Source organism: Symphalangus syndactylus, chromosome 2 (genome assembly GCF_028878055.3).
Source record: "Symphalangus syndactylus isolate Jambi chromosome 2, NHGRI_mSymSyn1-v2.1_pri, whole genome shotgun sequence".
Classification (NCBI taxonomy): Eukaryota; Metazoa; Chordata; class Mammalia; order Primates; family Hylobatidae; genus Symphalangus; species Symphalangus syndactylus.
In genome coordinates this window covers 82,959,828-82,984,139 of record NC_072424.2, presented here as the reverse complement: position 1 = coordinate 82,984,139, position 24,312 = coordinate 82,959,828, and the positions used below count along the sequence as shown (strand labels likewise).

Below are 24,312 nucleotides of genomic sequence, written 5' to 3'. Positions count from 1 at the left end.
GCCGCCGCGCCGCTCCGGAGCCCGCTGCGGTCACGCTGCGCCCGGCGCCGCGGGGTGGGCGGCGAAGCACTCGCGAGGCGGACGCTGAGGGCTTCCGCGCGGGCCACCCGGGTCCAGCGCGCTCCGCCGGGAAACTTCTGCGGGCGCCGGGCTGGAGCTCCGGGCAGGGCCGGGAAGGAAAGGTAAGATGGTGAGCCCGAGAGCGCTGCGTCCGCCGCCTTCCGCAGGTGTCCGCACCCTCGCACCTCGCGGCCGCTTTGGGCAACTTAGCGGGCGCGGCTTCTGCTGGGCCGCCGACCCCTGCGAGCGCTTGCGTCTGGCTGCCCTGCGTTCCCGCGCTGCCCGCGCCGCTCCCTTCCCGGCTCCCGTCAACTCGGCGCCCTGGGGTCCGGGGTCTGGGGTCCCGGCTGTGTCTCCCCTCACAGTTCGGAGGTCTAGGGGATCCTCTGCTGCGGTTCCTATCCGCGCCGACCCCTGAAGAACGCGAGTCGTCTGCCCTAGAGGCTTCTGGGCGAATATTCCTCCCCGATCTTCTCCCGCAGGTCCTACTCTGGCCCCAGGCACCCTGGATCCCAAATAAACAGGCCAGTTTTGCAAGGGAGAAAAGCCGTTCCTAGGGGCCCTTGTCAGTCCTGGGGAAGTCATGCCACCGCCAGGAGTTTCCTTCCCCCCACCCCCGCCCCCGGTCTGTAAGCAAAGGGCCTGACTGGTGTCAGTGCTCTCACACTGTTCTCACAGAGTTGGGGGTACGAAAAAGCTGCCTCATCAAAGGTCGCGCTGACCTGTTTTCTCTATTTGGGGATCCCCTTGCCAAAAAAGAAATTTGCCAACCACTAAATTGTCTTATCACCGTGTCGGTTACAGTGGTATAGTTTTGAGGGTCTGTATTTTAGGCAAAGATGAAAGACACAATCAAAATACAGTAAGAGGGGCAGTGCCAAAAATTTAGCCAGAAGACATTTGCAGAAAGTGAAAAATTCTGTTTGTAAATAATAAATGGAAAAGTAGAATTAGAAGCCCACTTTTGAACGCAATTTGATCTACTAAACTTCTTTGCTTCCTGACTTTTCACTCTAATTCCGGTAGTTAGATATTTTGAATTTGCAAGCCTACAAACTGCAATTGAGTTTTATAGCAGCCTTAAAAAATTATTGTTGCCTGTTCATACTTAGTGGCTATTTTTTTTTTCTTCTTGTTTTTAATTCTACGGACTGTTGCATGAAAATATCCTCGTGAGTACAATAACTTGGCATTGTTCTTTGTGACAATAGGAAACCAAACAAGAACTACATGAGACAGAAAATATAAACAAAAAATTGGATCTCGGTTTCCATATTTGCAAAATGAAGAGCTCTGGCTGATCCCAGATTCCAGATATCTCTGAGGTTCTTTTCTGTCCTGAAAAATCTGTGTGTGTGTGTGTGTTTGTCTTCAGGAGTTTGGGATACAAATATTAATTGAAATCTAAGATATTCTCTGTCCTCAAAATTTTATATATTTAAATGGGAAATATTTGATAGTTGAGTTTCTGTAATCATATCAGTCCCTCAGAATAGCTGAATCATGGTGCATCTTCTGCCTCTAAATGGTTACATTCTATGCTATTAAATAACAATGTGTCATGGGAAACAAAAATCCCATACTTTTCACCACAAGACTGACTAACACGGTTGACACTAGAGCACTGATGCCTACTTATTTTGAAACAGTCTCCAGGAAGAATTAAGAATGTTATGAAGCATTTGCTACAGTATGTGAGCGTAACACATAAGCAACATGGCAGGCAAGAAATTTCAAAACTGCTTTGGAAATATCCATGATAGATCTGAAAGTCTGTAAACTGCCGTTGAGATCACATTTTGTAATTATGGTCATTGGTCAGCTGGGGTTATGAGCTCTCTCGAGAGAATGAATTTCTCTCCAATTAATAGAAGAGTATATTGAATCACCAATACGATTGTTTTAAAGGAAGAGAGAAAATGTTTCTCCCTCTTATCTAAGTAGTTATAAGAAAAAGTCTTACAAGGAAAATTACATTAGGTGTTTTCTAAATTAAATAAATAACCGAAAGTTCCTGACTGAAATTACCTATAAAAATGCAGGGTCCTCCTCCAACCCAGAGAATCCAGGGATTAATTCACACAGACTTATAGCGAGACTTTCTTATTTTGTGTTCTTCAACAGAATAATAACCTCCAGTGACTCTGGCACACTGAAATTGGCCAGGATGGGATCATGAAGGAAGGTGTTGTGGGGTAGTATTGGAAGGACAAGCAACTGGCTAAGCTTATAGAAGAATCTCCATCCCTCTGAGCTTCATCCTCCACTCTGAACAATGCTGACAATAATATGTAGGTTTCAGAGTTGCTGTGACTCCTAAATGGATGTGTGTTTGTAGGAATTAGTGCCTGCACAGAGAAAGAGCACAGCTGATCTTGGTTCTTCCTGTCTTCTTTGCAAGGTGTTTGTTTCCTAGCTGAACAAATTGCAGCTGAATTGTAGATAACAGCTTTTGCTTTTAATTTCAAAAATTCTATGTGGCAAAATCTTGATAATTGTTGAATCTGGGTAACAGGTATATGGGAATTTGTTGTATACTATTTTCTCTATTTTTGTATGTGTTCAAAATTATCAGAAAAAAAATTTAAGTGTGAATCTGAAAAAAAAACCCCACTTTGAGTTATTTCTAGTCCAGGATTTCATTTTACATTGTATGTTTCATTTTACATTGTATTTTTTAATTAGTGAATATTTAAATATAGAGAAATATAAATTATGTACTATATAGGGAGTGGATGGGCAACGACTGGTCCTGGAGAACAATCCATGGCAGTCTTCAATTTTTTGTGTGGAATATTTTTTTATTATGAAACAATCTAAAGAAAATATGACAGTGTTGATGGTTGTTAATTCTGGTTGTTGGGTTCGTGGATTTTTTTTTAATGTTTATATTTAAAATTTTTTTACATTGGTATAAAATCACCATATTGTTTCCCAAAATCATTATAAGAATACAAATAATGCAGCTATTTTTAAAAAGGTTAAAATGGTTTCTATCCCACTATCAAGACATATTCATCTTTAACATGAAGTGAAAATCATTGCGTATGTCTTTCTATTTTTACACAAATAGGATATGTCGGTTGGGCTTGGTGGCTCACGCCTGTAATCCCAGCACTTTGGGAGGCTGAGGCGGGCGGATCACCTGAGGTCAGGAGTTTGAGACCAGCCTGGCCAACGTGGTGAAACCCTGTGTCTCTACTAAAAATACAAAAATTAGCCAGGCGTGGTTGCATGCGCCTGTAGTCCCAGATACTTGGGAGGCTGAGGAAAGAGAACTGTTTGAACCTGGGAGGTGGAGGTTGCAGTGAGCCAAGATCGCGCCACTGCACTCCAGCCTGGGTGACAGAGCAAGACTCTTTCAAAAAAAAAAATAAATAAATAAATAAAAAATAAAAATAAACAAATAAAAAATAAGGATATGTCAAAAGATTAAAAAGAAATGCTTTTATAAAAAATAGAATTGTTAAATAAGCAGGAGGCCATTAGCCTGAGGCTTTCTCCCTACTTTGAGTCCCTATGTGAAAAACTGACTAACTTTGTACATAAACAAACAGAAAACTAACTCAACAGTGTATTTTTTGTAATAGCCAGGTTTCAGCCAATCACAGGCAGCCAGCTCATCACACTATGCCCAAATAAAGCAGATACAGAGCTGTAGCCAGTCGAGTGATTTCGGTTTTTTACTTCTGTGATCAGTGTATAAAAACTGCAGCTCATGCTGCTGGATAGAGCTCTGTGAACCTCTTCTGGTTGTGAGTGCTGCCTGATTCGTGAGTTGTTTGTTGCTCAGGTAAACTGTTTAAATTTAATTTATCTAAAGTTTTTCTTTTAACAGGATGATACTGTATATGCTTTTTAAAATAAAAAAAATTATATTTTAACAGAAGAAACTGTAGTGAAAGTGAAGGAATTGCTGAACTTGACATCAGTATTTCTTCATTCTTAGAGATAACAGGTTCTAAACAAGTCTTCCAAACTAAGAGAAAAGATTCTGAATACATCTTGAGATCAAGTTTTTTATTAATTTTTTTTGCACACAAACCAATAAACATTTTCTAAAAATACATACAAACAAAAAGATGCGTATCAAACATATTAGGAAGGTTGCACATGGGAAGACAGGGAATAGAAATGGGGAGTGGGAATTAAAGAAAATAAATGAGAGAGGGACTTTATATGGATGAATGATAATAACTCAATCCTCTATTTGACAAAGAAGAAGGAGAAGGAAGAGGAAGAAAAAGAAAGTGGGATAAAGGATCAGAAAGGGAGGAAAATAGAAAAAATTAGAGTATGACTCCAGAGTAGACCTGTTTTGTTGTCGCTGGGTTGGTTGGTTGGTTTGTCTGTTGTATTTTTCATATGTTTCGCCATGTTGGCCAGGCTGGTCTCGAACTCCTAGCCTGAAGTGATCAACCCGCCTTGGCCTCCCAGAGTGCTGGGACTACAGGTGTGAGCCACCATGTCCAGCCCCTACATTGCTTCTGGCCTCTGTGGTAGCCCTCCCAGACGGGGCAATCGGGCAGAGGCGCTCCCCACATCCCAGACCGGGTGGCTGGGCAGAGGCACTCCTCACTTCCCAGATGGGGCGGCCAGGCAGAGATGCTCCTCACTTTTTCCCAGACGGGGTGGCCAGGCAGAGGTGCTCCTCACTTCTTCCCAGACGGGGCACCCGGGCAGAGGCACTCCTCACTTCTTCCCAGACAGGGCAGCCAGGCAGAAGCGCTCCACCCTTCCCAGACGGGGCGGCCGGGCAGAGGCGCTCTTCACTTCCCAGACGGGGCGGCCGGGCAGAGGCGCTCCTCACTTCTTCCCAGACGGGGCAGCCGGGCAGAGGCGCTCCTCACTTCTTCCCAGACGGGGCAGCCGGGCAGAGGCGCTCCTCACTTCCCAGACGATGGGTGGCCGGGCAGAGGCGCTCCTCACTTCCCAGACGGGGCGCTCCTCACTTCCCAGACGGGGCAGCCAGGCAGAGGCGCTCCTCACTTCCCAGACGATGGGCGGCCGGGCAGAGGCGCTCCTCACTTCCCAGACGATGGGTGGCCGGGCAGAGGCGCTCCTCACTTCCCAGACGGGGCGGCCAGGCAGAGGCGCTCCTCACTTCCCAGACGGGGCGGCTGGGCAGAGACGCTCTCCACCTCCCAGACGGGGCGGCGGCCGGGCAGGGGCTGCAATCCCAGCACCCTGGGAGGCCAAGGCAGGCGGCTGGGAGGCGGAGGCTGCAGCGAGCCAAGACCACGCCACCGCACTCCAGCCCGGGCAACACCGAGCACCGAGTGAGCGAGACTCCATCTGCAGTCCCAGCACCTCGGGAGGCCGAGGCGGGCAGAGCACTCGGGGTCAGGAGCTGGAGACCAGCCTGGGCAACATGGCGAAACCGCGCCTCCAGCCAAAGGAGAAAAAGCAGGCAGCGGTGGTGGCGCGCGCTGGCAATCCCAGGCAGCCCGCAGGCCGGGGCAGGAGAATCACGGGAGCCAGAGGCAGGGAGTCTGTAGCGAGCCGACTAGATTCCAGCCTGGGCCACAGAGGGAACAAAAGAAAAGAAAAGAAAGGAAAAGAAAGGAAAAGAAGGAAGGAAGGAAGGAAAAGATTTTTTAAACATACATTAATTTAGACAGTCAGAGGCTCCCTGTGAAGGAAGGAAGGAAGGAAGGAAGGAGGGAAGGAAGGAAGGACAAGATTTTTTAAACATACATTAATTTAGACAGTCAGAGGCTCCCTGCTATAGGATGGAGCACTGGGTAGTTTTACATTACCTATAGTTTCACTTCTACTCATATCCCAATTTTTATTATTTATTTATTTATTTATTTATTTATTTATTTATTTATTTATTTTTTGAGAGAGAGTCTCACTCTGTCACCCCAGGCTGGAGTGCAGTGGTGCGATCTCAGCTCACTGCAACCTCTGCCTCCCGGATTCAAGCAATACCCCTGCCTCAGCCTCCCGAGTAGCTGGGATTACAGGCATGCACCACCATGCCTGGATAATTTTTGTATTTTCAGTAGAGATGGGCTTTTACCATGTTGCCCAAGCTAGTCTCAAACTCCTGACCTCATGAGGTGATCCTCCCACCTGTCCTCCTAAAGTGCTGGGATTACAGGCATGAGCCACTGCACTCGGCCTGTATTTTATTTTTTTAATTTTGGAGACAGGGTCGCACTGTGTCACCCAGGCTGGACTGTAGTGGCATGATCACAGCTCACTGCAACCTCAACCTCCCAGGCTCAAGCAGTCCTCTCACCTCAGCCTCCCATGTAGCTGGGACTACAGGCACGCACCACGGCACCCAGCTTTTTTTTTTTTTTTTTGTAGAGTTAGGGTCTCACTATGTTACCAGGCTGATCTCAAACTACTAGGCTCAAGGCATCCTCCCACCCCAGCCTCTCAAAGTGCTGGGATTACAGGCATGAGTCACTATACCCAGCCCCAATTTTAAAAATGTTTATATTGTGAGGATCTATAACATTTGCATTGTGTTTTTAAACTTCATTTCAGATACAATTTTTTTTTTTTTTTGAGATGGAGTCTTGCTCTGTTGCCCATGCTAGAGTGCAGTGGTGCAATGTTGGCTCACTGCAACCTCAGCCTCCCGGGTTCAAGCGATTCTCCTGCCTCAGCCTCCTGAGTAGCTGGGATTACAGGTGTGCGCCACCACGCCCAGCTCATTTTTGTATTTTTAGTAGAGATGGGGTTTCACCATGTTGCTCAGGCCGGTCTCGAATTCCTGACCTTGTGATCCACCCACCTCGGCCTCCCAAAGTGCTGGGATTACAGGTATGAGACACCACACCTGGCCATTTCAGATATAATTTAGTCTTAGTTTTATAACTAAATGAAATCACTATGAATCACTGGTTCTTTTACCATGGCATCTGAAGTATCAACTTTTGATTCATCCTTTGATTGGCTAGATTTTGTCAGTGTGTCTGTTTGTTTCCAAGAAGGGCTCATTTCCTGTGTATTTTTATGTTTGAAATGCCCATGTTTCTTTCCAGATAGTCCCTGGCTCACGATGGTTTGACTTAACCATTTTTCAACTTTATAATGGTGCAGAGACAATACACAGTCAGTATGCTCAACTTTCGGTGTGGTTACACCCAAGTAAACACATCATCATCATAAATTGAGAATACTGTAAGTCAAACGTGTGTTTTTCAACTTACGATATTTTCAACTTACTGTGAGTTCATTGTACATTGGGGAGCGTCTGTACCTGAATGACCATTTGGCTGGCTGTACCATTTTTGAGCCAGTTTCCTTACCTGCGGATTATATAGCCTTTGCTCCATTCACTGCTAGCATCTAATGTGGCTGTAGAGAAGTCTAAGTTTGGTTTCAAAATTTCTGACTGGGCGCAGTGGCTCACGCCTGTAATTCTAGCACTTTGGAAGGCTAAGGCGGGTGGCTCACTTGAAGTCAAGAGTTCAAGACCAGCCTGGCCAACATTGTAAAACCCCATCTCTACTAAAAATACAAAAAATTAGCCGGGTGTGGTAGCGCCTTTAATCCCAGTTACTTGTGAGGGTGAGGCAGGAGAATCACTTGAACCCAGGATGCGGAGGTTGCAGTGAGCTGAGATGTGCCATTGCACTCCAGCCTGGGCAACAAGAGCGAAACTCCGTCTAAAAAAAAATTTCTTCCTTGCAATTGATTTGCTTTTTCTGCCTGGAGTCCTAAAGTATCCTTTATATTCCTGAAGTGTAGTAATTCATGCTATGTCATTGTTAAGTTCTGTATCAATTTTTCATGGAACCTGGTGCATTCCTTCTATTTCTATTCTTTCTATTGGAATAGTCTGTTGTTCTTAATTTCAGGTTTTTTTTTTCCCATTATGAATGCTTTTTCTTTCCAATTTTGTAAATCTCTACTTCAAAGACACCAATTATTCTTACACTGTCTCATCTTTGTTCTCCATGATTATGTTATCTTATTTTAATTTCTCCTCTGTTTTCTTCATTCACTGTACTTGTCAAAATGATTAAAATGTAACTGATTTATAAATGAAAGTGTAGCATGGTATAAACAGAAGCAGGTTAGATATGAGGATATTTGGATTCTAACTTGGCCAAGTCTTTCTTAAAGAGGTTTTCTTGCTTGAAAAATAGGAAAATAACTACCCCTTCTTCCTGCCCCCAGTATTTTTGGAGCTATGAAATAATATACATGTAGTAGTTCACACAGGTTCTGACACAGGGTTGCTACTCAACAGATGCTGGTTATTATTACTTATTCCTCCATTCAAGATGCAGGAGGGGTGGTGTTAGAATTCAAGTTCCAAACACATGTTACATTATAATTGTTCTGGAAGTCACAATGCATGAAGGATAGATAGTACCTTTTCCCCTATGTTATAAAGAAAATTTAACCTCCATGAGAAAAAGATAAACAGAAGCACTTTAACACATTCTGTTTGGAATTTATTTTGTGGAATCTCAGCTTATTTTCTGTTGTTTGAGTTCATTTCAAGTTTATATTAAATCTTGATAATGCATGGAAACCCACCAACTAGTGGAGCATCCTTGATCAATACTTGGTCAGATATGAAAGGAAATTTAAGATAATGATTCTAGTCTCATTAAGACTTTAGACTGTTTTAAAATGTAGCATTTCTTTAAAATTTAGTATGCAACAACTGACTTTATTTATTTTTTATTATACTTTAAGTTTTAGGGTACATGTGCACAATGTGCAGGTTTGTTACATATGTATACATGTGCCATGTTGGTGTGCCACACCCATTAACTCATCATTTAGCATTAGGTATATCTCCTAATGCTATCCCTCCCCACTCCCCCAACCCCACAACAGCCCAGTGTGTGATGTTCCCCTTCCTGTGTCCATGAGTTCTCATTGTTCAATTCCTACCTATGAGTGAGAACATGTGGTGTTTGGTTTTTTGTCCTTGCGATAGTTTGCTGAGAATGATGGTTTCCAGCTTCATCCATGTCCCTACAAAGGACATGAACTCATCCTTTTTTATGGCTGCATAGTATTCCATGGTGTATATGTGCCACATTTTCTTAATCCAGTCTATCATTGTTGGACATTTGGGTTGGTTCCAAGTCTTTGCTATTGTGAATAGTGCCGCAATAAACATACATGTGCATGTGTCTTTATAGCAGCATGATTTATAATCCTTTGGGTATATACCCAGTAATGGGATGGCTGGGTCAAATGGTATTTCTAGTTCTAGATCCCTGAGGAATTGCCACACTGACTTCCACAATGGTTGAACTAGTTTACAGTCCCACCAACAGTGTAAAAATGTTCGTATTTCTCCACATCCTCTCCAGCACCCATTGTTTCCTGACTTTTTAATGATGGCCATTCTAACTGGTGTGAGATGGCATCTCGTTGTGGTTTTGATTTGCATTTCTCTGATGGCCAGTGATGATGAGCATTTTTTCATGTGTTTTTTGGCTGCATAAATGTCTTCTTTTGAGAAGTGTCTGTTCATGGCCTTCGCCCACTTTTTGATGGGGTTGTTTGTTTTTTTCTTGTAAATTTGTTTGAGTTCATTGTAGATTCTGGATATTAGCCCTTTGTCAGATGAGTAGATTGCAAAAATTTTCTCCCATTCTGTAGGTTGGCTGTTCACTGTGATGGTAGTTTCTTTTGCTGTGCAGAAGCTCTTTAGTTTAATTAGATCCCATTTGTCAATTTTGGCTTTGCAACAACTGACTTTAAATGAGTTTTAATGGCTGGGCACAGTGGCTCACACCTGTAATCCCAGCACTTTGGGAGGCCAAGACGGGAGGATTATTTGAGTCCAGGGGTTTAAGACCAGGCTGGGAAACACAAGGAGACTCCATCTCTAATATAATAAAATAAATGAAATAAGTGTTAGTTAGTTTATTTGTAGATAAGGTGTATTTTTAGTTAGTAATATTTAAAATAGATCGCAGTTTTGAAAACTGGACTTAAATAGTGTTAACATTTGAATTTCACTAAAATGCAGGCTCCATGAGGACAGATTTTTAATGAATAATAATAATAAGTATTATTATTATTTGAGACAGAGTCTTTCTCTGTCGCTCAGGCTGGAGTGCAGTGGTGTGATCACAGCTCTCTGCACCCTTGACATCCTGGGCTCAAGTGGTTCTCCTGCCTCAGCCTCCTGGGTAGCTGAGAATACAGGTGCATGCCACCATGTCCACCAAATATTTTTTATTTTTTGTAGAGCTGGGGTCTCACTTTGTTGCTCAGGCTGGTCTTAAACTCCTGTGATCAAGCAATCCTCCTACCTCGGCCTCCCAAAGTGCTGGGATTATAGGCATGAGCCACTGTACCTGGCCCTGAATTATTGCATATATTAATTCACAATATTTTTAAGGCCATTTGAGAGCTAATGATACAGTTAATTATGTTATAATGCATGTTTTGAAAGTAAGCATTATTCCAAAAAATTGACATATTAGGGAACGATTTGGGCATAATACAACTTTCGTGTTTGCTTATGCATGTTTTACCCAGAAAAAACACTGGGTGAATGCATTAAATTGCAACTAGCTGACCTAAGCCATGTAGGGATACACAAAATGCAAAATGCAAAATGCAAGATGCAAACACATACCTCTCAAACATCTACCAGCTATCTTGGTTTGCCATGTATTATTCTGAAAATTTACACTTTGCTATCCTTTCACACTTGTGAACTTTCCTATATAAAAACATGCTCATTCTAGGATTTAAGGGCTGAGAAAGAGCACAGTTTTTATTCCTTCTTCCACTGCTTCACCATAACTCACAAATTGCAACCATTCCTATACCACTTCCCTAGCAAGTTTTTGGCCTTTTTTTTTTTAAGATCAAGTGCCATATTTGTGTATTTTTAACCATTTAAGATAGATAGATAGATATAACTGTGCTATTGTTTTTATTAAATTCCTATCTTTTAAAGAATGTGCCACTAATGAAGATTTTAAGTGTTATATTCCTAATCCCGTTTTCTTGTGAGCCCTGTGGTTGTTATTGCACAGTTTAGTATAGTGCAGTGACTGTTTAGGATCACATATGTTGTTGTGTTACAGTAGAATTGACTCTAGTTGATGAAAGTGGCGTAGAAGTGCTATTAAGTGTCATGTTGTTGAGACAATAAGGGTGATATCTACATCTGGCATTCTCTCTACTAAAAGAGTCCTAATGTGACTCCCCTGACCCAGATGTGTGGTCTACCTGGTTATTTAGCCAGAAAAAAAGAAAAGGCAGAGATTATGGCCAATTAGCTATCATACATGATCTTGTTAGGGCTGTTTGCCAGGAAGTAACTTGAAAACTTGATCTAAACATAGGAAAAGTGAGTTCATTTTCTGCATACAGGTCACTTAGAGTAAAGGAAAGCAAACGTTATCTACCATTGATTCATATAAAGAAACGACTGTTTAATGTATCTAGTTTCTCTTGCATCTTTCATCAGGAATCTCTCTTCAGTAAACTTACTGCATGATGTCATAGCAGCTCATCAAAAGGGAATGGCTTCCTGCTTATGCCTTTAACCATTTCCAGGATATGGAGAAGTCAGAAGAACTTGAGCAGAGTCTGTCAGTTATTTAAAACAGTCTAATGGCAAGCTTGAGAAGTAGAGACTTTACTGCTGCTTCCTGAAATTAAGGATTTTCGCAACTACAGGGCTGAGTGACTCAACTGGTAGGACCTACCCTCCTATCCCTCTGTGCCTTAAAAAACTGTAGCTTCTCAAGAAGACATTTAAATTATTTAATCTAAACTGAAGAAAGAAAATAAGAATGTCGTTGATTTGTTTTGTTCCAGTAAGTCCAGATATTTATTGAAATTGTATATGTAGCAGGATATTTTGGTGGTAAAGAGAGCAGACACGGCATCTGCCTGCCTAAGAGTGAATCTGGGCTCTATCATTCATGTTTCCTTAGGTAACCAACTTAACTTTCCTAATACCTCAATGTTCTCATCTTTAAAAACTGGACAATAAAACTATCTTCTCAGTAAATGCTAGATGCTAGTAGTAGCAAATGAGGATCATGAAGATGACAGCTGGATATTGCCTTCCCAATGCTGAAGTCATCTGGCCTTGGTGGCATCACACAATTTGAAGAAATACAGAGTTAATTCTTTTGAGTTTCTCTGGGCTGTATTTTGAGTGTCAATCTCTGAATATATGTAAAACATTAAGTATTTGCCCTATCTTTATGGCTCAATGTTACAAAGAACTGACTGATCTGAAAGTCAACCATGAAAACATGGTATTCCAGGAATTTTGGAGATTTGTATATGAATGTCATAACTATTCTGGAAGTTGCCCATGTGTTCAAATGCTTAACAGTATGGTGACTGCCTGACTATATGAAAGGAAAACCTCTTCAGTGACACTGGGAACCACAGTGAATTTAATGTAATTCCCAGGGTCTCTCATAGGGTCTTGTTTTCCAGGTTCTATCAAGGAACGATTCTCAGCTGATTTTCCTGATTTAAATCTAGCAAGGATTGACTGTCTTCAGCTTCACAGATCTATATTCTAATTCCATTATAAAATATAGATTATTAGATTAATGAAAAGCCGCATATACAGTGAGTACTTATAACTGTTTATGTGTGTGTTTAGTTTTTTGTTGCTGTATAAAAAATGACTACAAACTTAGCATCTTAAAACAATAAATATTTGTTATCAGTTTTTTTGGGTCAGGAGTCCAGGCACTGTTGAACTGGATCTTCTGCTCAGGACCTCCCAAGCCTGCAGTCAAGGTGTCAGACACACTGAGCTTTTTATTTGGAGTTTGGGCTCCTCTTCCAAGCTTCTCAGATGGTTCACAGAATACTGTTCTTGTGGTTATAGGACTAAAGTCCCAGTTATCTTGCTAACTGTTGGCTGGGACTTCAAGCTCATAGAGGCCACCTGCCATTCCTTTCCTTGGAAACCCCACAGGCAGTTCACTTATGGATGTTTGCCTTTTTCCAGTAGGAGCACGTCAATCACTCTGACATCCAATCTCTCTCCAGTCCTATGATGGAGTCCTATATAACTTAACATAATCATGAGAGTGACTATTCCACCACCATTTGCCATATAATGTTACCTAATCAAGGGAGCATCTATTCCATTCCATTCACAGGTCCTACCCACACTCAAGGAGAGGGAATGATACAGGGCATGTATACCAGGAGGTCAGGAATGTTGAGAGCATCTTAGAATCCTGCCTACGACTGTATGTGATAAAATGAGAGATCAATCATGGATAGAGATAAATGTGATGTTAGCTGAGACATGAGAACAGAAAAAAGTCCAGCGTAGCCTGTCGGCATGTTCTCTGATTTCCTCAAGTCTCCAGGAGACTCCAAGATCTCATTGATAAGGAGGATCAAAAGCATGCTTCAGCCTGAGAGACTGGTGGTACATGAAGAGTCTCCAAGTATTGTGTGAAAGCAAAGGCTGGTGTGGATACTCTGGAATCCACATCAGAAGATGAAATGAGAAAATTAAACCATGTAATATAATTGCTTGGGAAAGGGGAACTGTCCTCAGGCAAAAGGAAAAAAGTGATACTTCCCTTGGTAGGATAAAGGAGCAAAGTGCTGTAGTGGGGTTGGCCACCCCTGTAGGCAGAAACCAGATGGTGACATCTATGCTTTGGGTAACATCTGACTGATGGCAGCATATGAATGTTGTAACCAATATCATTTACATTTCCATCAACACTCTGTTCTGAATCTTGGATAATTCTTCCACATTTATACACTTATGCATTATACATATGCAGTGTTTGCACAGCATCATGCCAAGTCTTTTCATTTCTTCTCTCTGTTACTTGAGAGACTCTAGATCAGCACTGTCCAATAGAAATATAATGCAAGCCACATAAGCAACATGTTTTTAAAGTAAGAACAAGTGAAGACAGCTTTAATAATAGGTTTTACTTAACCCACTGTTTCTAAAACACTATCATTTCAATATGTAATCGATATAAACATTAATGACATATTCTTTACTTTTTTTTGAGGCTGAGTCTCGCTCTGTCGCCCAGGCTGGAGTACAGGGGCACGATCTCAGCTTATTACAACCTCTGCCTCCCAGGTTCAAGCAATTCTCCTGCCTCAGCCTCCCGAGTAGCTGGGATTATAGGCACCCACCGTCACTTCTGGCTAATTTTTGTATTTTTAGTAGAGACGGGATCTCACCATGTTGGCCAGGCTGGTCTTGAACTCCTGGCCTCAAGTGATCTATCCTCCTCAGCCTCCCAAAGTGCTGGGATTACAGGCGTGAGCCACCACACCCAGCCTATTCTTTACTTTTGTACAGTCTTCACAATCTATTGTGAACACTTTCATTTCTCCCTATGCTGTTTTTCAATAATTTTAACAACCCTAGTTTTTATTAGCATTGACCTGTGTGATAGTAACTGCTAAATCTCTCCCCCTTTATCCTACCCCTTATCCTCTGCTGTAAATTCTACTAGACTCAGAGCATCAGATTAAACATGGCTAAAACTGAGTTCCTTTTTCCTCTGACTTTTTCCCTAACTTCAAGATCTTGTATAACCCCAAAATGTCTTCAACCCTTCTTTGTTCCTCTGTCTCAATAGATCCTTTCACTTCTTCCTCATAGTCTAATACATGCTGCCCTTTTTTTTTTTTAAATTCAACACCTACACTGTTGATTCAGGAGCTTTCTGACTTATTAACCCTTATCCCAAGCTTATTTCAAACACTGTTTTTCTACCTGTGCACTCTTGTCTTTATTAGTGAATGTTTACTAAAGACCACTTTGTGCTAGACAGAGGAAAATTTCAAATACACACACACACACACACACACACACACAAAATGATCAAAGCTGTTATTCTACACACACACACACACACACACACAAAACCATCTATGTTCATTTTTTAAAATGCTTGAATATGTAACCCAACTGAAAAAATTAAAAAATTGTGATGCTTTAAAAAGGAAAAGTATACATAATGGTCAGTATGACACAATCTATGATGGAGGCTACGTAGACAGATAATAAAGGCCATAAAAACTCCGCTTACAAGGTGCACTTCAGGCCACCATGGTCAGGAAAGACTGCTGCAAAATGTCCACAAGCCTTCATCCCTTTTGGACTGATGAGTGTACGGAAGGAAAACGTCTTTTCACAAAGGATGGAAGTGAGAACACATGAAGAGGAAATGTACCTTTCCAGCTCCTTAAAAACAAGGATTAAAATCCAGATCCTTTATTCTGTGGAATGTTCTGGTGTCTCTTTTCCCTCCCCCACCCCCACCTGTCACCTCCTTCCTATCTCTTGGATTTGTTCAACAATTCTTAACCCTGGCTGAACATCAAAATCCCTGGGAAGTTTGTGAAAAAAATTCAGTGACCCGGCGACAAAACAGGCCAGTTAAGTAACAGTCTCTGGAGTTGGGCCCCAATCAAACACCTGGTGTTAAGACCTGCAGTCTTAATTCAGTTCTGCCACTCAGCTCTATATTTTGACCCATGTTTGGAATCATCTTCTGCTCCACATCATATGGAGTCATGTCATTTTAGAGCTCTTATGATGTTGTCCAATTCTTTCATTTTACCAATGAGGAAACCGGTCTAAGGAGATGAAAATCACATAGCTATCTAGGGATACAGCTAAGACTAGAACCCTTCTCTTGGGTGGAATCTTAGTTCCATTATAAGCAATGTGACATTGAACAACTTACTTTTTCGCTGAATTTAAATTTTCTTATCTGCAAAATGGAGATAATAGTACTTTCCTCTTGGGGTTGTTAAATGAGATAATTTTAAAAATATGCCTGGCATATAGTTGCTGGGTAAATGTACCACCTCAAGGACAAGTCGAAAAAACTAAGAAAATGAGAATTTAGCTTAGGGAACACATGCCAAAGTTGAGAGCTGATCCCAATTAATAAGTAGAATATTGATGGAATTTTGAGTTTGTGGGTTGCTTAGCAACCAAAACTCACTCAATACCACTGACTACCCAAGTCGTTGTTTTTAATCAAAGCAGTAAACTGTTCTTAAGGAGTTCAAGGTTGTGAACAGACAAAAGGATTCCCTTATGCATTTGGGGTTGTGCCAGGCATTTTGAAAAAGTGATGCCCCAGCTCCTCTGTGTTTTTGCACTTAAACATCTTGGACATTTGGATCCCCCCAATTCTGTGCCCATAGATGACAGAAGATGTTACAATATCTGTTACATCGGATAGAGAGTGAGAAGGGAGAAGGCAGAGTGCTTGCACTTCTTACCAATGTATTAAGCCAAACTTATGGAGTGCTAGGGCTGAGAAATACAAAAGCATTTGTCTTTGCCCCTGCTGCCCTTTAGAATTTCAGTCTAGGAGAGGAAACCAGTCAATATTGAATAATACAGCAAATTATTCATGAGCGGCTCTCTGTGTCCCTAGCAGTATTCTAAGAGTTACAGACTGAACAGTACAAGAACATATAGGGTAAGTCTGAAATATCCATGGTTAGGATTTTTATTTTCTTGGCAAAGCAGCCCTGGAAGAATATCCCATTTGAGTTCCCCAAAACATTAATATTTGATTCACAGTCTTGAGAGCTGGCACTGAATGTTGGAGAGGGTCTAAAGAGGGGTGGAGGGGAATTGGAGCTCCATGCCACCACCTGTTTTACCTGAAGCCAGAGACTCAACCAATCTGTGCCCTTCTTTTCTCATTTGTAAGCTGGGCATGATGATTTAGATTCTGCCTCCCTCGTGGCAATGAGATAATAAATGCAGAAGTTCTGTTGCAATAAATGCAGTTTCTAGCTAATTTGCCAGCAGGTTTACTTTGCATTTCATTGAGCATCCTCATATCTTCATTTACATTTCTTATTCCTTTATAACTCGTAATCTTAACAATTTAAAGAGAAAACCCAGATGAGCTTGGAACAACTGTGTTTATTTGCACTTAAGTTTGTCTTCATCATTTGTAGCTCAGTGTGCTAACTTGTTTTGCAGTGAAGATCAACTCTAGTGCTTAGGAAAGAAATCCATTGTGCCACTTTGGCATGTCAGCATTTATTTACGCAAAACATGACCTTAGGCTTACAGGCCTTTAAGGCAGACAGCTGGTTGATGAATCATGTTGGACATTCATATAGTGCTGCTGGCACATGTCAGAAGGACACTCCTGCTCATCACCTGCCCCTGTCAGTTCTTCCACTTCTAATAAAGCATATCTGTTTTGGTGACCAAATAAAAACATAACAAGTGAAGAAGGGCTGGGTGTGGAGTAATTTAATCAGGGCAAGTCAGCACGCTGCATTGAGCAGTACAGTATCAAGGATAAAAAGATGGTTTGGTAACAGCTGAATGAAACGAAGCAGATTAGAAAAGGCGGAAGCACAGTTCCCCTTATAATCATAATGGGTCATGACCCTGGAATGCAGGAGCCCCAATATATCCTACAAATCAAGATTTTTAAGGAGACAGGATTCCCAGAAGTTCCCTTCTGAATTGCCACGAACATTTTACATGGCCTTTCTCTATTAGCATCATTTTAACATTTCGCTGAGGATTATAAATTTTTAAGGAAGTTCAAACCAAAGTTCAGAGCTCCACTAGCAAATCCTTTTAATACTGGCTTTCGTGGGTGTGTTTGGTATCCTGAAGAATTGATTGATTTAAAATACCCTAGTTTTGAAACAGCAGGGAGACTGACATTTCCAGCCTGGTATTTTGCAGTTCTCACTACTCATTGTATTTTAAAAATAATTTTTCTTTGTTGTAATATCCAGTAGAATAGAATTTTGTGCTTTGTTTAAAAGAGGAGAAATTGAACATGTTCAGGATGCTGGCCTGTCTTGAATTTCATCACCATCATCTCGTAGATTCATTGGTGGGGAGAATAATTAGGGATATGCAGGATGTTTGAAATGTATTTGAAAACAAGCAAAAACAACAATATGACTATAAGTTGTTAAGTCTTTTTTTTTTTTTTTAAATGATTCACCTGGCAGTGTTCTTAAAGTCATTACTTACTGAGAAAAGAATCACTATCCAAGATGAAAAATCAGGAACTTCAACAACAGCTCCTTTATTTCCATTTCTACTTCTGTTGGTGATTACACTGTTCCGTTTTTTACTCCAGCTAAGTCATTTTCACCTCTGTGTATTTTTTCTCCTATGGGGCAAGATCTGTGATATCTGATAGTTTATTAACAGGTGTGCTGGAAATAATCTATTTCAAAAATAAAACTAAATATAGCACACCAGTTCAAGGCTTTTGAATGTTACCATTGTTTTAAAAAATCAATGTCATCAATGCTTTACATTGAAATCATTTATTGTTAGGAAACCGGGTGGCAAATGATACATATATCCTGTAGCTCTGTCATGATGGCTAATGCTCTCCTGACTCAGATTACATATTAGCATTTCCACCATATGGCTGAAAGAGTAGAGAATGTATGTGCAGAGGAACAGAGTTGGTAATATTTTTGACCATCTGGTAAATAAATGCGTAAGTAACAGGAATATTAATATTTATTTAGTCATATGATGCAACCTTTAACCTGAAATAACCACTAATACAACAAAGTAGTACTACATTTATGTTTCTCAAATAATTTCAATCTAATTTATTAAACATTTTCATAGTCAATTAATGCTCTTAGAATGTGACTTCTGTTTCTTATGTTTATTGATATAGTAGCGTTCCTTATCATGCCAAATTTAAAAATCTTTCATGAGAGGCCACATGATTGGACCCAGCACATGGGCATGAGTGCCAAAGTTCTGCTCTGCCAGTGACCACTGTGTGGCCTTGGATAAATTACCTGACCTCTCTAAGCCTCAAATTAATGTGTAAAGAGTGAATAACCTATTATCAGACAGTATCCCTCAAAGGGTGGGCCATGGAGGACCATGGATTAACACATCAGAATCACATGGGGAGCTTAAAATACAAACATCTGGGCCCCACCTGCAACGATTCTCATTCATGTATCTGGAAGCAGTCCATGAATCTGCAAATATATATATATATATATATATATATATATATATATATATTTATATAAATACAGAGTCTTACTCTTTTGCCTAGGCTGAAGTGCAGTGGTACGATCTCGGCTCACTGAAGCCTCTGTCTCCCAAAGTAAAGCGATTCTTGTGCCTCAGCATCCTGAGTAGCTGGGATCCCAGGTGCACGCCACCACGAATGGGTCATTTTTGTATTTTTAGTAGAGACAGGGTTTTGCCATGTTGGCCAGGCTGGTCTCGAACTTCTGGCCTCAAGTGATCCACCCGCCTCAGCCTCCCAAAGGGCTGGGATTCCAGGCACACGCCACCTCGCCCAGCCCGCATTTTTAGTCACTGTCCCGAGTGATTCTGGGGTACACTGAATCACTCCCATAGAGACAGGATTAATATAGAGCACTTAGCTACCTTGAAAAATATGTAGCTAATTTTAATAAATATACTTTTTATACCATAGAAATTTAACACCCATCAGCATTTGTGCTTAAAATACTCTAACTTCATAGAAAATAGGAGGTCAGCTTGCTAAGTAATGCTGCTGATCATTAAATATACCTCACAATTCTCCTTTTTGTTTAATTAGATCCTTTATCTTTTTTCCTCTTGCATAGGAAATACCAAAATATTTGCAGACTGGATCCAAATCAGGAGCCCAGATGAACTTAAAGAAGCGAGCATGGGATTCTTAGTTTTACAAGATCCATACACACGAAGCCTTTAATCAGCATCAACTTCAGTGTCTTTTTTCTCTGGTTTTGTGAAGACTGCGCAAAACTCTCACGATGGAAAACCAAAGGACTTAGTTACCTGTTTCAGTGTCATCTAAAGTCAACTGAAAAGTGAAGCAGGCAGTAATACAGCCATGGAAAGAAATTCAAGTTTATGGAAGAACCTAATAGATGAACACCCAATCTGCACAACCTGGAAGCAAGAGGCCGAAGGAGCCATTTATCATCTTGCCAGTATTTTATTTGTAGTAGGTTTCATGGGTGGCAGTGGATTCTTCGGGCTCCTTTACGTCTTCAGTTTGCTGGGGTTGGGTTTTCTCTGTTCTGCTGTCTGGGCTTGGGTAGATGTCTGTGCAGCTGACATATTTTCCTGGAATTTTGTACTGTTTGTCATCTGCTTCATGCAATTTGTTCATATTGCATATCAAGTTCGCAGCATAACCTTTGCCCGAGAATTCCAAGTGTTGTACAGCTCCCTTTTCCAGCCCCTGGGGATCTCTTTGCCTGTCTTCAGAACGATTGCTTTGAGCTCTGAAGTGGTTACTTTGGAAAAGGAACACTGTTATGCCATGCAGGGGAAAACTTCCATTGATAAACTCTCCTTGCTTGTTTCAGGAAGGTTTGTACCTTTGGTGCTTGCATGTCATTCCTCAAGTATTAGTTGTTTGTGTTTCTTTCCACTATATTTTTCCATCTCAGTATCGCATAGTCCTGGGTGGCATTTAGCACCCTGAGGCTTGAGGAAGTCTTTGATACTTGAGTCACAGACATAGCCATTTAGAGTGTATGGCATTTTTTACTTAAAGCAGAAAATAATCAAGAGCCTTAATATTTCATCTTAGAAATCAAATTACATGAATCTTAAAATTAAAGTGTGAATTTGTTTATGTGATATATTTGTTTCCTAGATAATTACTGAAAGTCAAGAAGAGGATGATGTCAGCTTGAATTAATAGAATACTTATATTGGCGTGCAAAGTATTTTAAAGACTCTTTGATAGGGCTTTCTTTTAAGTAACAGAGAACATTTAAATTTTATTATTATCTTTTTTTCTTCAGTAAATTCTAGCAATTGCCCATGAGAAGCAGGCTGGGGAGACACTTCAGGAACATATATAGAAATCTAAACTTTGAAAACAGGCCAGGTGCGGTGGCTCACACCTGTAATCCCAGCACTTTTGGAGGCCGAGGCAGGATAATCACCTGAGGTCAGCAGTTCAAGACTAGCCTGGCCAACACTGTGAAACTCCCATCTCTACTGAAAAAATACAGAAACAAAACTATCCAGGCATGGTGGCACGTGCCCGTAGTCCCAGCTACTCGGGAGGCTGAGGCAGGCGTTGCTTGAGTGTGGGAGGCGCAGGTTGCAGTGAGCTGAAATCGTGCCACTACACTCCAGCCTAAGGAACAGAACAAGACTCTGTCTCAAAAATAAAATAAAATAAACTTTGAAAACAAAGTTTGGGAGAGGAAACAATAATGGGATTACTCATGGTTTTCAAAAAGTTAAAAATTTGGCTTACAGGCCAGGCGTGGTGGCTCACGCCTGTAATCCCAGCACTTTGGGAGGCCGAGGGTAGTGGATCACTTGAGGTCAGGAGTTCGAGACCAGCCTGGCCAACATGGTGAAACCCCGTCTCTACTAAAAATACAAAAAACTTAGCTGGACATCGTGGTGCACGCTTGTAACCCCAGCTACTCGGGAGGCTGAGGCACAAGAATCGCTTGAACCTGGGAGGAGGAGGTTGCAGGGAGCCGAGATCGTGCCACTGCACTCTACGCTGGGCAACAGAGTGAGACGGCGTCTCAAAAAATAAATAAATAAATAAATAAAAAATAAAAATTTGGTTTACAGAGGTATTTGCAGAACTCCTCTATGTTCTTAAATGTTTCCCTACTTAATTTAAAATCCGACAGAGTCCATTAAAATGTTTTATTGAAGTATAATATGCACACATAAATGGACATATATCATAAATGTACAACTTGATGAATTTTCTGATGAATTTCACTCAATATTCCAGAATCCTGACTATGTAAGGAACATGATAACATGAATCTTACAGGATATTATGTCACTTATTATAATGTATGAATTTAATATTTTGCCTTTCAAAATCATAAAGGGCAAGAGTCATCAGGGATCTGAAATACACTTCCTCTACCCCCCACCCCTCCCCAATTATGTGCTCTCTTTCTCCTTCCCTTATAAATGTTGTTCTTGTGTTATGATAGGATCAGAGTGACAGTTGATGGCGAATTTCTGCATTACATTTTCCCCCTTCAGTTCCTGGATTCTCCTGAGTGGGATTCACTGAGACCCACAGAGGAAGGCATTTTTCAGGTAAAGGATACCAGAACACACAGCACTCCCTCTTTCAAACAGATGTTTGTTTAAAAATAAGTAAACAAATAAACAGAACAGTGGGTAAGACAAGAATATTTTAAGACTTTGGAATGTACTTTGCAGCATACATGACTTTCCCAATTCTGCTGGACTCCTGATGATTAATGCCACTTTATAGGTCCAGTGATGAGAAGAACAGGTGCTACATATGACAGGAAGGAGGCTGTGATCAATACTTTAAGCTTTACTTTGCATAACTGCATATTTAGGAATTAAAATATAATTGAGATTTGACTAAACACTGCTAATGCGACGTCTAGAAAACATCAATCAAGAACAAAAAACTGCACTTATTAAAAAATAAATGATTTTTAAAACTTAAAATGCCAGTGGATTTCAGTTGTTTTCCAGCAACAGAATGCTAAACTTACTGTCATTACTCTGCTGTCATGTCTGGCAGTTTTGAAAGATAATCATTTCAGCAGGTTTCATTTATTTTGTTACACAGTTTTCTAATAAATATATGTGTGTATGCAACAAACTCAAATATGTATGCAAATTAGGTATATAAATTCTATTTTCTACTGCAGAAACTGCATTAAGGTTAAATGTCCATAGTCTTCAGAATTGACTTGGAAATATTTCTGTAACATCAACCAACTTTTTTTTCCCTTCAATAAAAGAAATGTAGATACTGGAACTTAGAAAAACAGATTGAAGATGGCTAGAACATTGTGATTATTCATATTATAAATTACGTATGTAGTAACAAATTTTGTAGTTTCTATTTTTGCAATATATTGTAGGTCAGTGGGCTTTTTCAACCTAAAAAAGGCAGCAGGTGAAATTAATTTAACATTTGGGGTAGAAAAAATGTGAGAGAAGTTTTCTTGCTTCCACATCTGTTTATGTGTGATCTTGTGTTTTTTAGGTAACCCTCACTGCAGAAACTGATTGTCGATATGTGTCTTGGAGGAGAAAGAAATTGTATCTGCTCTTTGCTCAGCATCGTTATATCTCCCGCCTGTTTTCAGTGCTAATTGGCAGTGACATTGCAGATAAACTCTATGCCTTGAATGACAGGGTATATATAGGAAAAAGATATCACTATGATATTCGGCTACCCAACTTCTATCAAATGTCAAGTCCAGAAATACGCAGATCACCCCTGACACAACATTTTCGGAATTCCAGACGATACTGTGATAAATGATATCAAAGTCTGAAATTTATAAGTATAAAAAAAGACTCTCTCTTCATCATTCCCCAAATGAAATAGCAAAATACAAAAAAAGAGCTCCCTAATGTTTTTATAAATCAAATTTAGAAGCGAGATGCCATTGCCAACTGTTTTATTCCTTTCAACAACTACATTGTGAATAAACTTCTTTACAAATTTTTCTTGTATTTCTCATTATTATAATTGGGGAGGGGGTGGATAACTATGGGCAATTTGCCCTTTTCTGCATCAAAACTGGGAGAATGAACTTCCACATTCTCAACTCTTTTCTCACATATTCTCAAATGCATTGTCTTGCCCTATAGACTCAGGAGTTGCTTCTCAAGAAACAGCCAGCAAGTATTCTCAGCCCAGTTGCTACTGTCCACATAAGCATTTCCGGAATTCACTTTTTTGCTACAACCTCCAGTGAAAGCAATTATTTATTTTAAATGTGCAGTTACTTGATATGACTAAAAAGTAGAATAAATGCAAGAGATAATAATATGTGAATCTTGAAGCCTATTTTATTGCTGCAAATGAAATAACATTTAAAAAGAAGCATTTCCTTGAAAACAAAGCTGCCTGATGATTACTAAGTCCAAAGAGTACTCCTGAACCAATAGTAAAAATGTTGCACGGTGTTTCAGTTTCACGTGTTCAGCAGAAAGAGCTTTCAGTGGTGTTGAATGGGCAGCGAGGGTTCACAGGGAATGCTCAGCCCACCACACAAACACAAGGGTCTGCCTCACAGCAAGTGCTTCAGCTTTGTGAAGAACTTAAGAAAGAACCCTAGTTGGAGATCTGATCCCTTCCTTTGGAAAACTGGTTTTCTGAAGATCACATGCAGACTATGTTCTTTGATACAGAGATACATTATCAAATATTTAACAAGTGTGTACTGAGCACCTTCTATGGCTCTAGGTGCTGACATGGGCATGGGGATACATCAGGTAACAGATGGAGATCCCACCCCTCATAAAGCTTACATTCTGGGGAT

At 40.7% G+C, this 24,312-nt stretch overlaps 1 protein-coding gene and 1 long non-coding RNA gene across 5 annotated transcripts in view; one reads left to right on the top strand and one right to left on the bottom strand.

Annotated features, from left to right (window-relative positions):
• Positions 1–23,493, top strand: POPDC3 (popeye domain containing 3). 3 transcript variants are annotated; one of them, XM_055260174.2, is made up of 4 exons: positions 1–182; positions 19,630–20,365; positions 21,982–22,090; positions 23,025–23,493. In XM_055260174.2, the coding sequence occupies exons 2-4, from the start codon at positions 19,881–19,883 to the stop codon at positions 23,304–23,306; spliced, it is 876 nt and encodes a 291-aa protein (XP_055116149.1). In that variant the 5' UTR covers positions 1–182; positions 19,630–19,880; the 3' UTR covers positions 23,307–23,493. The 3 variants fall into 3 exon arrangements, with proteins under 3 accessions (XP_055116149.1, XP_055116141.1, XP_063476052.1); XM_055260166.2 differs by lacking the exon at positions 1–182 and adding an exon at positions 3,762–3,853; XM_063619982.1 differs by lacking the exon at positions 1–182 and adding an exon at positions 7,184–7,200.
• LOC129471526 (uncharacterized) overlaps positions 1–24,312 on the bottom strand; it is a 46,168-nt gene that overhangs the window by 1,476 nt on the left and 20,380 nt on the right. Inside the window, exon 4 of one of the 2 annotated variants that reach the window (XR_008653623.2) lies at positions 22,088–22,295. The exons of the other annotated variant lie outside the window; for it this stretch is intronic. This is a non-coding gene — a long non-coding RNA (uncharacterized lncRNA). Of the gene's footprint in view, positions 1–22,087; positions 22,296–24,312 lie in introns of those variants that run through there. 2 annotated transcript variants of the gene reach the window in all.